The 13,774-nt window shown below is 44.8% G+C and overlaps 1 protein-coding gene across 1 annotated transcript in view; it reads right to left on the reverse strand.

Annotated features, from left to right (window-relative positions):
- Window positions 1-5,763: 5,763 nt before the first annotated feature.
- Window positions 5,764-13,774, reverse strand: part of SLC35B4 (solute carrier family 35 member B4) — a 35,780-nt gene continuing 27,769 nt past the window's right edge. Inside the window, exon 10 of the mRNA XM_029073349.1 lies at window positions 5,764-13,271. Within this exon, the coding sequence (XP_028929182.1) occupies window positions 13,025-13,271 (247 nt within the window). The 3' untranslated portion in view covers window positions 5,764-13,024. The remainder of the gene's footprint in view (window positions 13,272-13,774) is intronic.

Below are 13,774 nucleotides of genomic sequence, written 5' to 3' on the forward strand. Positions count from 1 at the left end.
TTCTTTGCTCAGATATTAGTTTAGCAATTTGATGAGGTGAATTCCACAGTATGTTAAATTGGAAACCCAGACACTAAAACCACAAATCTAATTTTCACTCCAGTTTATAAGGTTTCCTGGGAAAATTGTATTATTCTAACTTATGCCTAGAACTCTCTGGTTGCTTTGAAATTCAGAACCAACCACTGATTGTGGAGGCAGAAATATTCTGAACAGCCACTATGGAATATTTCATCTTTTTTTTTTATTTATTTAATGGATCATTGAGCCTCAGTGCACGCATCCAATTTATTTTCCCTGAAATTACAGGACTTGTAAATCGAACCAGAGTTCCTGATGGAGCTGCTAATTCTCTGAAATCAATATTCGCTGCTTGGGCCACTAGGTTTACAGAAATAATAGCTGCCTCCTGTCCATCCAGGGCCCAGGGGCAATCAATAGGTGGTCAGAGAAACTGAAGAAAGACCTAGAAGTGGAAAGATTTGGTCAAGAGGAGACTTGAGGGTGAAAATCTGACCTTCCTCCACTTCCCAGTGGCTCTTGAGAATGTGGTTATCTGCTTCCTTCCCCAACCCATTCTGTTGTCTAGCTAGGGAACCAGCGCAGGGGAGGGTCTGTGGGTAAACCCTTGGCTTTTCATTCCCATCCTCTGTTGGGATGTGTGGGCACCACTAATCTTCTCTTTTCTTAAAAATGAGCCCATTTCCTACATCTTTATTTTCAGCATTTACAAAAATGTTACTTTGGAGTCTTTTGGAAAAGAGTCAGTTGCAATTATTTTTTTTTTTCAACCGCAAAATGAAAACAATGAGGAACTCTCCTTGCGAAAAAGGGCTTTTCCAAAGATTTTTTTTTTAATCCCCTTTAGCCTTGTAGGAAACCAACTCCTAATATTCCCTTCAGACTTTGGCTAATTGAACACGGGGCATATTCTGTGGTTAATTTGGCAGCTGTCATAATGCTTTGCAGTTTTTTCTTCACTCTACGTGTTGCAGGAATTAAGAGTGCTAATGTTATGTGAGGAATCAAGCTGGATGTTTTCCCCCTCCCACTTAACACTCTTCTGCAGAACCGTGAAGCAAAATAACATTGGAAGCGCCGCTTGCCATGTTGTTTTCAAGACTGACCCCCTCACACTGAAGAGAAAAATCTATATCAGTTGCTAGTTAATGAAAAGGAGAGTTGATGGGAAGAAAGTGTTTGACGTGAAGGAGAGAACACTCTTCGATACGTAACCTGCACCTAGCAGACTAAAATGCTTCTATTTCAGCCATCTGGGCTGGCTGCCCCAAGTAACCAGAGCACCGGGGCGGTGTAACATATTGGATGTACTCATTTTACTGTCACATATTCAATGTGATTCAGACTTAACACCTTTCATCTGAGCAGACAAGACAGATGGCTGAACTTGAGGAATTTTACTCCGATACAAGAAGGTCCTTGAGAGAAATGTCCTTCATAAGGTCTCCTTCACAGACAGCCATCCGACAGTATACAACTGAGCCAGGGTACGTTCCCTTTGTCTCCCATAATGTCGTTATACCAAAACAAAGGCAGGCTGACGGTCACTTTTTCCATTCGGTCCCTCTTGAGTCTACAGGGCTACCGCAAGCAGTTGTCAGCCTCTGCAGCTTCCAACTCTGCTCATCCCCCTGTGGCAGAGCCTTTATGGGAAGCAGCGTGGCTCAGTGGAAACAGCCGGGGCTTGGAAGTCAGAGGTCATGAGTTCAAATTTTCCGCGCTCTGCCTCTTGGCAGCTGTGTGACTGTGGGCAAGTCACTTAACTTCTCTCTGCCTCAGTTACCTCATCTGTAAAATGGGGATTAAGATTGTGAGCCTGACGTGGGACAACCTGATTACCCTGAATCTACCCCAGCGCTTAGAACGGTGCTCGGCACATAGTAAGCGCTTAACAAATACCAACGGTATTATTATTATTATTAAAGGCATGAGGTCAGAGTCAAGACCGACAGCCTGGGCCTCTAAACTGCTGATCTGCCTGGAGGTACCAGATGATTTAAGCGAGTCCCTTCTAGTTTCACCCTCCATCTAGATCAGATCTCTAGGCGTATCATCTTGTCCAAGACACCATAAATTATGCTCCCAGGAACACAGATTTGCTCTTTTAATAATGGAACTATCTTCCTCCAGCCCTAGTGCTCTGCTCTCGGGGAACGACGCCTGCTATAATCCAACACCTTAGCATCAAATCTCCCTCACTGCTGTTTATAGTTTTGCATACTATGATCCGAACAGTCTGTCTTTGAAACATTAACGCAGCTTAGCTTTACGTCGTTAATGGAAATGAGGAAAAGGACCCATTAGGGAGTTGACCCATACCAGGGCCTGATCTACAATGCCCATTTTAGACCAGGGGGTAACAGGAAATTTCCACAGTGCAGCTCAAAAAGACATTTCCGAGCAAATTGGATTGTATATTGGCGTTAACCGTTGGATATCATGTGATTACAAGATTAAGAGAGAGACTTGCTAATCTTGTCAGTCCAACTGTTTCCGTCCCCGATAACATTTGCGTTATTATATGTTGGGTGATGACAGGTTGTAATTGGCTGTTGATGTTGATTGAAGGAAAGAGACATGACTTTTTAGAAAGAGAATTAATCAGCTTGGGGCCGAAGGTAACAAAATGCAAATCTTAGGCTCTCACAGCTGCCAAATAGAAGCGAACTGTCAAAGTATTTTTCCATCTCGTTCCTGTCCACCTGTTTCCCCCACCCCACTTTGGTGACTTTTTTGCCAGTCTTAAAATACTCAAGATGGGCCTAGCAGTAAAAAAGGCCTTTAAAATGTAGTTGAAAAGAATTATCATTCTCATCTGATCTACGCGAAGGCATGCAGTAGCATAAGGAGGAGAGAGATCCTATAAGGTGCTAGCCAGACTCATCACAGGAGTGACAGAACCCGGCCTACTCCTTTCCATGGGAGATTTCAATGCACACGCTTGGCCGACATTTGGCCAACATGGAACTGGTAAAACATACTAAATCGACTTATGCTTAAGGAGTGTGCTAAAAATCAGCTTGTCATCACAGTTTTCAGCTTGCAAAATGAGAAAGTTGCCTTGAACCCATGCAAAATCTGAGCAGGGGTGGGTTCTTGACTAGATCATTGTCTAACTCAGTGAGAATCTCTGTGAGACTCTACCGTCCTGGGTGATGCCGAAGGCTGAACTGGCCACTGCCTGATATGTTCCAAACTGGCACTCAAACCGCTGCCGAGTATCAAATTCCTGGAAGTTGAAGGCTCTTGTGAGAAGCTCTGCGCTAATCCCTGAGGCCTTATTGTTTCATCTCCAAGCCGAAGGACAACTCAACCTCTTCATTTACGTAAGGTAAAAATCTTGGTTACCTTGGAGGTAAAGACTGAGCGCCACAGTGAATTTAACTAAAAACCCGTGTCTTTCCACACAAATATTTCACTTGTTCAACCTGAAAAGGCTGTGATTTCTTCACCTGTCCTGCAGGATCCATCTCTCTCCTATCCTGCTCACTCCATCGGAACCTAACTTCCCTCAGAAAGATTGTCAGAAATCTCATCCTTAACTAAGAATCTCCAGTTACCCAAAACTCCAGTGTAAAAAATTGAAGGTGAATCAGGGAAAATTTTGAAAATCTACCTGAGCCAAAACTCTGGCGAGATCAGATTGAGGCTGTGCCCAACCTGACTAACTTGTATCTACCCCAGTGCTTAGAACAGTGCTTAACAAGTACCATAATCATTATAACTAAGATGAAGAAGTTCACGCCCTCAAGCCGGTTTATAAATCTTATTGCTTGATTCAGGCAACAAGCACTGTTACAGTGAGAATGGTCTCACTGTAAAGCAAGAAGACAACCTTGCTTTAAGCAAAACATGTAAAGGGTTTGTTCTGTTGTGTTGTCTTTTTTAAAATCACATCCCACCAGTCAGAATTTTATCTGGGCCAACTAGGGATCATGGAGTTCAAGGAACCCTGTCAGAGCTGTGCTATGTTATAGAACTGAATTTATGCATGCACACCCAGTGTTTTATGCAATATCCAAAAAAATGTGGTGGACTATCCAGGGATACCCACTTTTTTAAAAAAAGAATATCTCTTAGCAGCTCCATTTTAAGAAAGACTCTGCTGTGAATTCTTGCTTTTTGGATTAGTCATACATAGGATCTTCACTTCCTAACTTCATGCCTAAATGTATTCGGCTTCATTTGCTGCTGGATTGGTGGGAGGAATCTGACCACACCTCTCCCAGTGACTCAAGATCGGGGGTGTTACCCCAGGAAAGGGAGCCACTGCCCACTGTTAACAATCCACCTGGCCTTCGGCAATGCTTTTTCACACTGAGTACAATCCCAAAGTTGTTCAACTGAGGGTTGATTTTATACAAGCCACTAAATCTTCTAGGCCAAACAGTGGTTCGATAACCTGATGATATAGTGTTCGTTACGCACTTACCTGTACAGAGCACTGTACTAAGCACTGGGGTGGATGCAGTCTAAGTAGGAGAGAGAACAGATATTGAATTCCCATTTTGCAGACGAGGGAACTGAGGCACAAAGTCACAAAGCAGACCAGAGGTAGAGCCAGATTTAGAACCCAAGTCCTCCGACACTCAGACCTGTTCTCCTTGTACTCCTTTCCACTAGGCCGCACTGCTTCCCGAGTCATCTTTGTTCTAAGACATGTAGTTTTAAGCAACACGTCCTACCAAGGTATTTACCTGACAGAGATGGCTCTCCAGCAGCAACAGACAACACCTGTTCGCAATTACAATCTTAGGACTGTTTCCCCGGGTCACTCCCTCTCTTGACAACTTAGCGCTGCGATTTTAAACAGATGAATTTTAATTACTACACATCAAGCATGGGATCATTCATCTGTGTTTCCTTTTGTTACATTTGCCCACGATTAAGAATACTACCTCCTGTTAAGTGTTTCAAGATCTGCCCTTGCTTTATTCAAAGCTTCTTTCAGAATCCTAAGGACCAGCTACAGACAGTGGAGACGGCTGGATCCTGCAGCACCAAAGCTAAAACGGGCCAGAGACCGTGGCATAAACCTGTGGCCTCGTTCTATTAAGCGAAAAAAGAAAAAAGCGGGAGCCTATTCAGCCTTCAAATGTTAGATCGAGTCTCTTCAAATTTCTATGGCAGCAGGAGGAAATCTCCAGCCTCTGTGAAGAGGTTTATGATTGATCCAGCTGTTAGGCACTAGGATGGCAGGTTGCTTAAAACTGTTTGTAGTAAAAAACAGTGAGAAGTGGAGAGCTTTGAAGAGGAACACAAGCACTTGAAAGGTAATGGTGATTAAGCACCTGCAAGAAGTTTATCACTTTTTTTATTAAGTAATGATCGGCCAAATCGGAGGTAGATGCCAGATGGCTGCTGAATCTGGGGAGTAGCTTGTTCTGTACAGTAAATGGTATAGGAATGCTTTCGGTTTGAAGATCTTAGGACAGAGTCGTCTGGTCAAACAATCGAATCGTCTACCGCTGCACAAAACAGGAATATGTAAAAACGGAGAATTTCGGTAAAGTTTGATATTTACCCACTGAATGTCTTTCAGCCTCTCTTAATCTTTTACCGTCCTCCCTGCCTTTGCTTAAAGCCAAGAGTTTTGAGTCTCTCAGCACTTGAACTTTAGCCAGACCTCATTTCCCCATAGCTATACACGTACTCACATTGACAGTAAATCTTACCTTAAAGCAGCCTAGTTGACTCTTTGAAATGAAGGTGATTGCACAAAAATGCACTGATAACCAGTGATTTACTAAGACATCTTTATTGCACTTAAGACAACCAGGACTGCTTCTGTTTTGTCACAGGAGTTGGTTTTTACATTTCAGGAGAAATGGAATTCAGTACCCCAAAGGAATCTTCAAAGCTTTTTATTTTTCTTTCAAGCCATGAAGTTCCTTGCTTTTTACAAACCTGCCTGGAGGCATCTCAGCCCCACTACCCCTTTTCCTGCCTGTTTGCAAAAATATGCAAAATTTGGCAGAAAATTGAAAAACTCACTACCCTCACCATGATTCTTTCAAACTCAGACTCTTTAAACACTTGCCCCGTCAAACATCATTCTCACATTAGTTGGGGGTGGGGATTAGTCTGGATGGGCTTTTAGGAGGCTCCGGTGACCTACTGACCCCAAACTCTTGATAATTAATCAGTGTTCCATACTTCCACCAGATAAGGGACATCTGACAATGCTGGGCAAGCAAAAGGCTGGAAGTAGGAGTTCGTACAGCACCTGGAGGGAATGGCAAACAGGTAAATAGAATACAAAATGCAGAAAAAGCAAATTTCAATTTCAAAGTAATCAGAGCTTTAGTATTGCAATCAGACCTTGCCCAAAGACAGGCAAAATGAAAAAGATTATTCCAGGTTCTGTCTTTTGGTGAATCATACAGGAAATAGCCAGGTGGACGATTGGGCCAGGGGCAGTGTGTTCTTTGTCTAACTCTGTTATATTGTTGTTACATTGTACTCTCCCAAGCACTTAGTACAGTATTTGCATCCAATAAGCACTCAGTAAATACAATTGATTAAGCATTTAAGAAAGCACATCCGTCAAGGTGAGCCTGAGGGAGGTCAAAAGGAAGACATGGTGAGCGAGTCGCAGCAGTCATCATGAGTTTAGAAAATTGGGTGCGTCCCGATCTCGCCTAGGCGATCCTCTGTCACAAACACTTCGAGGGCTCCCCAGTGACTGGAGGAAATGAGTGCGACCTCCTCATAGGTTTCCTCCTCCCCTTCCCTGCTGCTTCACGTGCCAGTCAGAAAACCCAGAAATCTTGGGGGACAGGTCACCGGGGAGGACCCAAAGTCACCTGATCAGCCTGTGGGGCAAAAACCTGAGCATCTGACAAACAACCCACAGACGTACTTGGAGATCCAGGGCTGTGTTATTACCTGGACTTCCCAGGTGAGGGACCAACCTGTACCAAAAGCAAGAAACGTGTCCCAGAGCCAACCAGCCAACCAGCACCAGGGAGAAACAAACCTCCCGCACCTCGGCATTAGCTCGGTACTCACTCCAGGAGGCCCCGTTACAGTCGGCTTGCCGTCAGAGAGAAAATGTACTGCTTAGTAAGGTTACAGAATCCTAGCTAAACATACATATGCATATTTATATATATAAAATCACACAAGCTTCCCACCAGCCAATCTATTTCAGTAGGTTTTGCCCCCCTTCAATATCTGCAAACCCACCTATATAGTCTGTGGCCGGGGAATCTTTCTAACATTCAGTCTGCTGGTGGGCAAACTGAGGCTCAGAAGCTCTAAACGGCAAGTATATTGCTGTAAGGGAAGTCGGGGCAGCCCTGAGAACAAAACAGATACCCTCTAAGTTGTTTACCCATTAGGAATTTATGCCCAAATAAAAATCAGTGGCCCAGCTTTAATGCACTAAAAATTGAGAAGAAAATCATGTGTCAACATCAAGAAGCAAAATACTTCCAACCTCGTAAATCCCTTTTACTAGATCCTCTGTAAGCAGGCAGGAAGGGACTACAGATTATGGCCCCTTTCAAGCACCTGAAAACTCATACCTGGTCCTGCAAGAGATGGAATATCAAGCAAGGTCCAATCAGTCTTTGAGATGAACATTCTTTAATTGTGTGCATTTACTAGTAATGAGATTTTAAAAAAAACAACCCAAGAAATAATTCTCATATCAGCTCTTCATATTTTGTTTTTTCAAAAATGTAAATTTTTACATTTGCTCAAGTTTTTTGGTGCTCTTAAAAAAAGAAATGACACTGTGCAGTCTTCTAACCGTATCAGAACTACGGAATGATTTACTCTAGCTAGCCCAGATCAGTTTCCATGCTCCTCTTGCTTGTGGCATTGGCCAAAAAACCATCTGATAATAACAGCAGCGACTGTGGCATTTGTTAAGCACTTACTGTGTGCTAAGCATGGTACCGAGCACTGGGGTAGATACAAGAGAATCAGATCAGACACAGGCCCTGTCCCACATGAGGCTCACAGTCTAGTAGGGAGGGAGAGCAGGGCCCGTGAACAAATTATTGGAGAGTTGTGACAAAAATTGGGAAGGGAAACATCGGCCCCTTGAAGGCAGTGATCATGTTGGCTAACTATTGTGCTTTCTGCATGGAGTGCTCAATAAATACTCTTGATTGATGGGTAACAGCTTCTAGGCAGTGACTGAAGACTTCAGAACCCAGGAGTCTCTCGTAAATATTCACAAGCACATACATAAACAGTAATGGTAATTTCAGTCAAAGACAAAGCAATACAGGACCCTAAAGGAAGAAAACACATCCCATGCATCAATATGAAGTCATAATATAAAAAGGGGAAAGACCTTAAAGACCTTAGGTAATGAAATATAGCCTGACATGAAGCTACAATCCATCATCACATTCTTTACTTCCAGTTCATTATGTCTGTCAAATTACTGTTGGATTAGGTGAGGGCATGAGCACACACAGGGAGCTACTTCTTAATATCTTTCAGGCCCAAGTCACTTGCAATTTTGCTCTTTGCTCTGTATTTGGTACATAGCATTTTACTGCCTTCGTAGTTCGAGACTAAGTCTTCAAGATGTAGACGCGCAAGGGCTCAACATGCCGAGATATCCCTGGTGGAGGAGGGAAAGCAAATAGAGGAATCAATGCTCTCTTCTGAGCTTTCTTGCCCCTCTAACAGGAATTAGAATGAGGCAATAGACTAATTAAGACACCAGAGAGGGCTGGGGGCCTCGGACCTTTCGCTGTGGCCTGATAACCAGGGAAGAAAATTGGGTGAAAAGAAAAGTACCAATTTTACTTGCATAATCTTCCCACATATCGGTATGTCTCGGAACACCAATTCAGGGGAGGGGCTTTTCTACAGGGGCACATAAGAATTAAATCTAGTAATAAATGGAGCATGAGGAAAAAGAAAGGGAGGAAAGAAGGAAGAGATAGGTAAGAGGACACTTGAGAGAGTGCAATAGAAAGACTCTATTATATGTACTGTGGCTAATAGGCATTCAATTAATGAACCTCCACTTCTCTTCCTACCCAGGAGTTCCTATGTCTCAGTGAAGAAACTCCAGGAACCTGTATTTGAACCTTTAGCTTGCTCTCGACCTCCTCTTCCTACCCCAGCACCCGCCACTCTCAATGATTACAAAACAGTCTTGTCGTCTCCTCAAAAATTGGGGGTGGGAGGAAGGGGAAATCATGCGGAGGAGGCAGAAGTAAATAAATTCAGCAGAACTAGATCTACTCGAGAGGCCAGTTTCCCTACTAATTGCTAAGAAGGAAAATCTGATGAGCTGCACCATTCCCTGACTTTTCCAGTCATGACTGCTTGGGGTGGATGGTCACCCCAACCTGCAGGAGGCAGGCCGAAGGTCAGGCACCAAGCTAAGGGGAGGAAGTGAGGCTTTGCAGAGGGAACAAATGCCTTGAGTGGCACTGGAGTGTTCCCCAGTAGCCCAGTCACTCGACTGCCGAGTCTTTTGTCTTCTCTGGGCCGCCACTCGTGTCCTCAGAGTCCAGGCAGGCTGGCAGTCGGCCAAGCTCGGAGGCACAGAGACGCCAGCACCTTCACGTAGCAGCTGTCGAGAAAACCCTCTCCCCAGAGACTGGAGTCTCACAGCAAAATTCCCTGTTGGCACCAGCTCGGCCTAATTTGAAATGGGACAGAAGGCACTGATGTTGTTTCTACCATTACTAGAAATCGGGTGGGACACCAGTGCAATTCAAAGAGCTGTGGTAAATTGGAAAAAGGGTCTGACAAAAGAAGAAAGAAGAGGGGTAGATAGAAAGTAATGCACCTAAGGATGAGGAAAAAAACCCCAATACAAGAAGGGAGATAACTGGCTGGAAGCTCATAAGTGAACTGGTATTAAAAAAAGACAACATGGTAACACAGTATTAATAAGTATGTCACGTGAGAACAAGGAAGTAATCTTTTTACTAAACTCTGTATTTATAGTCAGTTCCTTTTAATGTGCTATGCTGACCAATTTCTGTGAGTGCCCGCTAAAGGCAGGGAATGCGACCGCTAAGTCTGTTGTATTGTACTCCCCCAAGCACTTAGCACACACTGCTCTGCACGAGGTAAGTGCTCAATAAATACCACTGATTGAATGATTGCCCTTGGAGGAGAAAATGTGGAGGGTCCAGAGACCATCATGTTTAGAGACATGAAATCAAAGAAATTAAAGGGACGGAAAAGAAATACTTAGTCAATCTTTAGTCCAACCACAATCCTTCTGACCTTTCCTGTAGGACCTGTCTTCAAATGTATGAAGAGGATACAGACCAGCCATCCACAGAGGACAAGAGCTTAAACAAAGACAGCCCAAAGACAACGGTTCCCTTAGCCGCGAAGGAAGGTCTGGCAGAATGACAACCCCTGAAACAAACTACTGAGGTAGGTTAAGTCTTCACCTCTAGAGGTCTTTTAAAAAGATAATAGATCACACTGACAGCTTAGTTATTCACCTGCCTGGAGAGAGGGGATGGGGCCATCTGAACTGTCGTCATCTCTTCCAACTCTATATGATCAAAGCCATTAAGCAAATGTAGATGCTGGGGAAAAAAAAATTCAAACTGCCATTAGTTTGGCCCTGGGCAGGCCGAGCTTGGCTTTGAGGTCTTTTTTATGATTCATCGGTACGCAGTGTTTCTGTTCAACTGGAAGTTGTGAACTGATTCAGGGAAGTAGATTCAGCTCCAAAAATGGAATCGCAAACTTAATGGACCCAGTTTTATGATATTCATGCAGAACACCCAGATTTGAATTACTCCTGTAAACATGTATTACTTACAACTGTCTAAATGGAAGCTAAGTGCTGCTGCTGTTGGAGGAGGAGGCAAGTCATATTTCTTCAGCTGTTTACCCCATTAAACATAATCTGGCCCCTACACAGAGAGAATAGCTCAATCGCATTTCACATTAAGAATACCCTGTAGGTTCTTTGAAATGAAAGTATAAAAACATTTTGTAGCCAAGGATCTCCACACACTTTTGAGTCCCCCTAGGGCCATACTGAAATTTTTTGGCCCCAGAAATTGCTGGCACCGGGGTGTTCACATCAACATCAATATAAGGCCATCTCATTGCCCTGTCATTTAGGCAGATAAAGAAACCGCTCCACCGTTCAGATAAGCCTGAAGCCGACAGGCAAAGGCAGCCACGCATTCAGGGTCACAGCTGGGCAAGGTTTCTGAATTCTTACCTTCTAGACAGGTTTCTGTAAAGCCTCTAGGTCAGATGAGAGGAAGGGGCCCTGATACTCCACAACAATTGGGGGGAGAGGGGGAAAATGACATGGACAAGTAGCCTGTTCTGCTCATACACTGTGAACCTGCCATAAAAACTGGTAACAGCTGATCAGAGACGATCTTCTTCATCCCTAAGGAAGAAAAACTCAGACGCCTCAGCCCGAGCAGAAGCTGTGTTAAATGGCTCGTACGGTCAGGAAATCAAATGACTGCGGTGAGCAAGATCGAGGGAGAGAGATTTAATGAGAGAATATGGCCTCTTGAGATAGTGCATTCCCTCCTCTAGACCGACAAGACTCAGGTATCAAACCAAGGGATTCAAGAAAATACCACGTTGATTTATGAAGCACTTTAATGTCTCTTCCTAAAAAATCCGAGTATGAAAACGGGAAGAACGATCCCAAGTCCAAAATCATAAGGAAATGGCCTGCCGAATTCTCAGATTCTCTAAAACAACATTTCCCTAAATGGTCTTGGTGGGCACACCCTTCTCTGAGTTGTAACAAGTGGCAAGACCTCCACCCCTTTAAATCGACACCTCAGGTTAAGGGGCGAGAAGGGATTTCTGGGCTTGGGGCCGAGCACCCCACAGAGACATCGACAGCAGAGGAGGATCATGGTACTCTACCTTGGAACCCATGGGCTATGAGGCCTCCAAAGACAGGCAGTAAAAAAGGAAAAAACAAGTAACAGTACTCAGCGAGTCCTAGTGTTGCTTCATGAAACACCTTAATCTTAACTGGTGTGTGACTTCACTCAACGAGGTTTTCCATAAAATGGCTATAACCTATTTAGTAGCTTAACTGACTCTCGCTTTACCGCTTCTACGTATAGAAAGCTGATGGTCAGTTACTAAGCTGTTCGACCCTCCTTAGTCTACAAGCATTTCTCTAGCATCTTACGGAGACCGGAATGCTGGATAACAGTCTTTAAATTCTGAAACAGCTTCTGTGCAGCTGTTGACTGGACAGTCTGGGAAAGCTTCCTCAATGCTGCCTTGGTACAAGTCTTATATTTTTTCTCGTTGGGCGAGTAAAGAGTCCAGTCCCTGACCTCCCCATGAGTGGCCACGGATCCAACCATGCCTCTTCATTCTTTCCCGCCGCTGAGCGGCATTATCAGGGAATCGTATCATCTTCGTCGTATATAGGGAAGTAGGGGGAAGAAGCAAAGAATCAAACAGAGCAAAGGGATTGTCACCAAGTCTATGATCAGGCTACCGCACTAAACAACTGTTCTCTTCCCCAGTCTCTTGGCAGAAACCCAAATGGGTGACGATTCTTTCTCAACCTCTTGCTGATTTCTTCTGATTGTGCAGGGTGACCCACATTTCAGGGCGGCTGCTGAGGGCGGGGCAAGGGGAGGGCAAGACTAGGGCAGCTGTGGCAGAGGAGTAGCAGCAAAATGAGTAATACAACCTGAGAGAGGGGCAAAAAACTAGGGATTCCCACACCCCCGGAAACTAACTGAGAGGTAATCACCTTGATAGTTTTGGAAAAGCAAAGAAAGGAAGGAAATGCTGTTCAAGAGGCTGGAGCTAAAAGCCCGTCACTATTTGAGGGCTGACGTGTTGGTGGTCCATGAGGCGTGACTGCTCCCATGGCCAGAGCTCCGGAATTCCTCAGGTTCAGAGGATTCCCGGCTGAAAGTTCTGTTCCACGCTGGGAAACGTAAGCGATCGAACAAGTAAAACGGGGGCCAGCCGGTCACCCTATCCCCAACCTCGGTCTTCCCACCGTCAGAGAGCTGACCACCCACCCCCCCGACCCCGGTGGCCTTCACTCCTTCTTGTCCTCCTTGTGGGACCGACCCCAGGCGGCCCCGAGGTTCTTCCACACTTCCGTGTACATCAGGGTCCCGATGAAGACGCACAGGGTGCCCAGCCAGTGCCAGGGCGTGAAAGGGTTCTGGAAGTAGAGGATGGAAAAAATGAGACTGACGAACTTGCGCAGCGTCACAACCAGCGTGACCGTCAGGGAGGCACATTCTGTCGTGAGGATGAACACTCCTCGGATGCACACGTACCTGAAGGTGAGGAGTTAAGGGGTTTCCTGGAGCCCAACTCCAAGGGTCCAGAGGGGTGGAGTTGTGGAGCAGACCTCGGCCCTGGCCTGACTAGGAGCCCGGCCCCAGTGGGCCTCAGCCTGCCCTGCTATGGTAGCTCTGAGCCTTGGTTCGATCCTCCCTGAGGAAGCCCGGCTAGTCCTACTCTGCAGGCCTTCCAACGTGCAACCAGTGTGCTTCTGTTCAAAAGGGACCTGCAGTGCTCTGCACGCAGTAAGTGTTCAGTAAATAGCACTGATCGATTTAAATTACTCTCTCATATCTGAACACCAATTGCTGACTTGTTTTTCCTCTTTTTTGCATTTAAGAAGACCCAAAACTTCTGGTCTCTTCAGAAAGTTTTTGCTTTGTCCTACAGCGGAAAATACAACAAAGACCAAACCAAATTGAATACTGAAACCTTTCCACAGGTGTACAAAGCTATTTATCCATATGCAACTTTACAGTGACTTTTTTCCCCCACA

This window comes from Ornithorhynchus anatinus, chromosome 10 (assembly GCF_004115215.2).
Source record: "Ornithorhynchus anatinus isolate Pmale09 chromosome 10, mOrnAna1.pri.v4, whole genome shotgun sequence".
NCBI lineage: Eukaryota > Metazoa > Chordata > Mammalia > Monotremata > Ornithorhynchidae > Ornithorhynchus > Ornithorhynchus anatinus.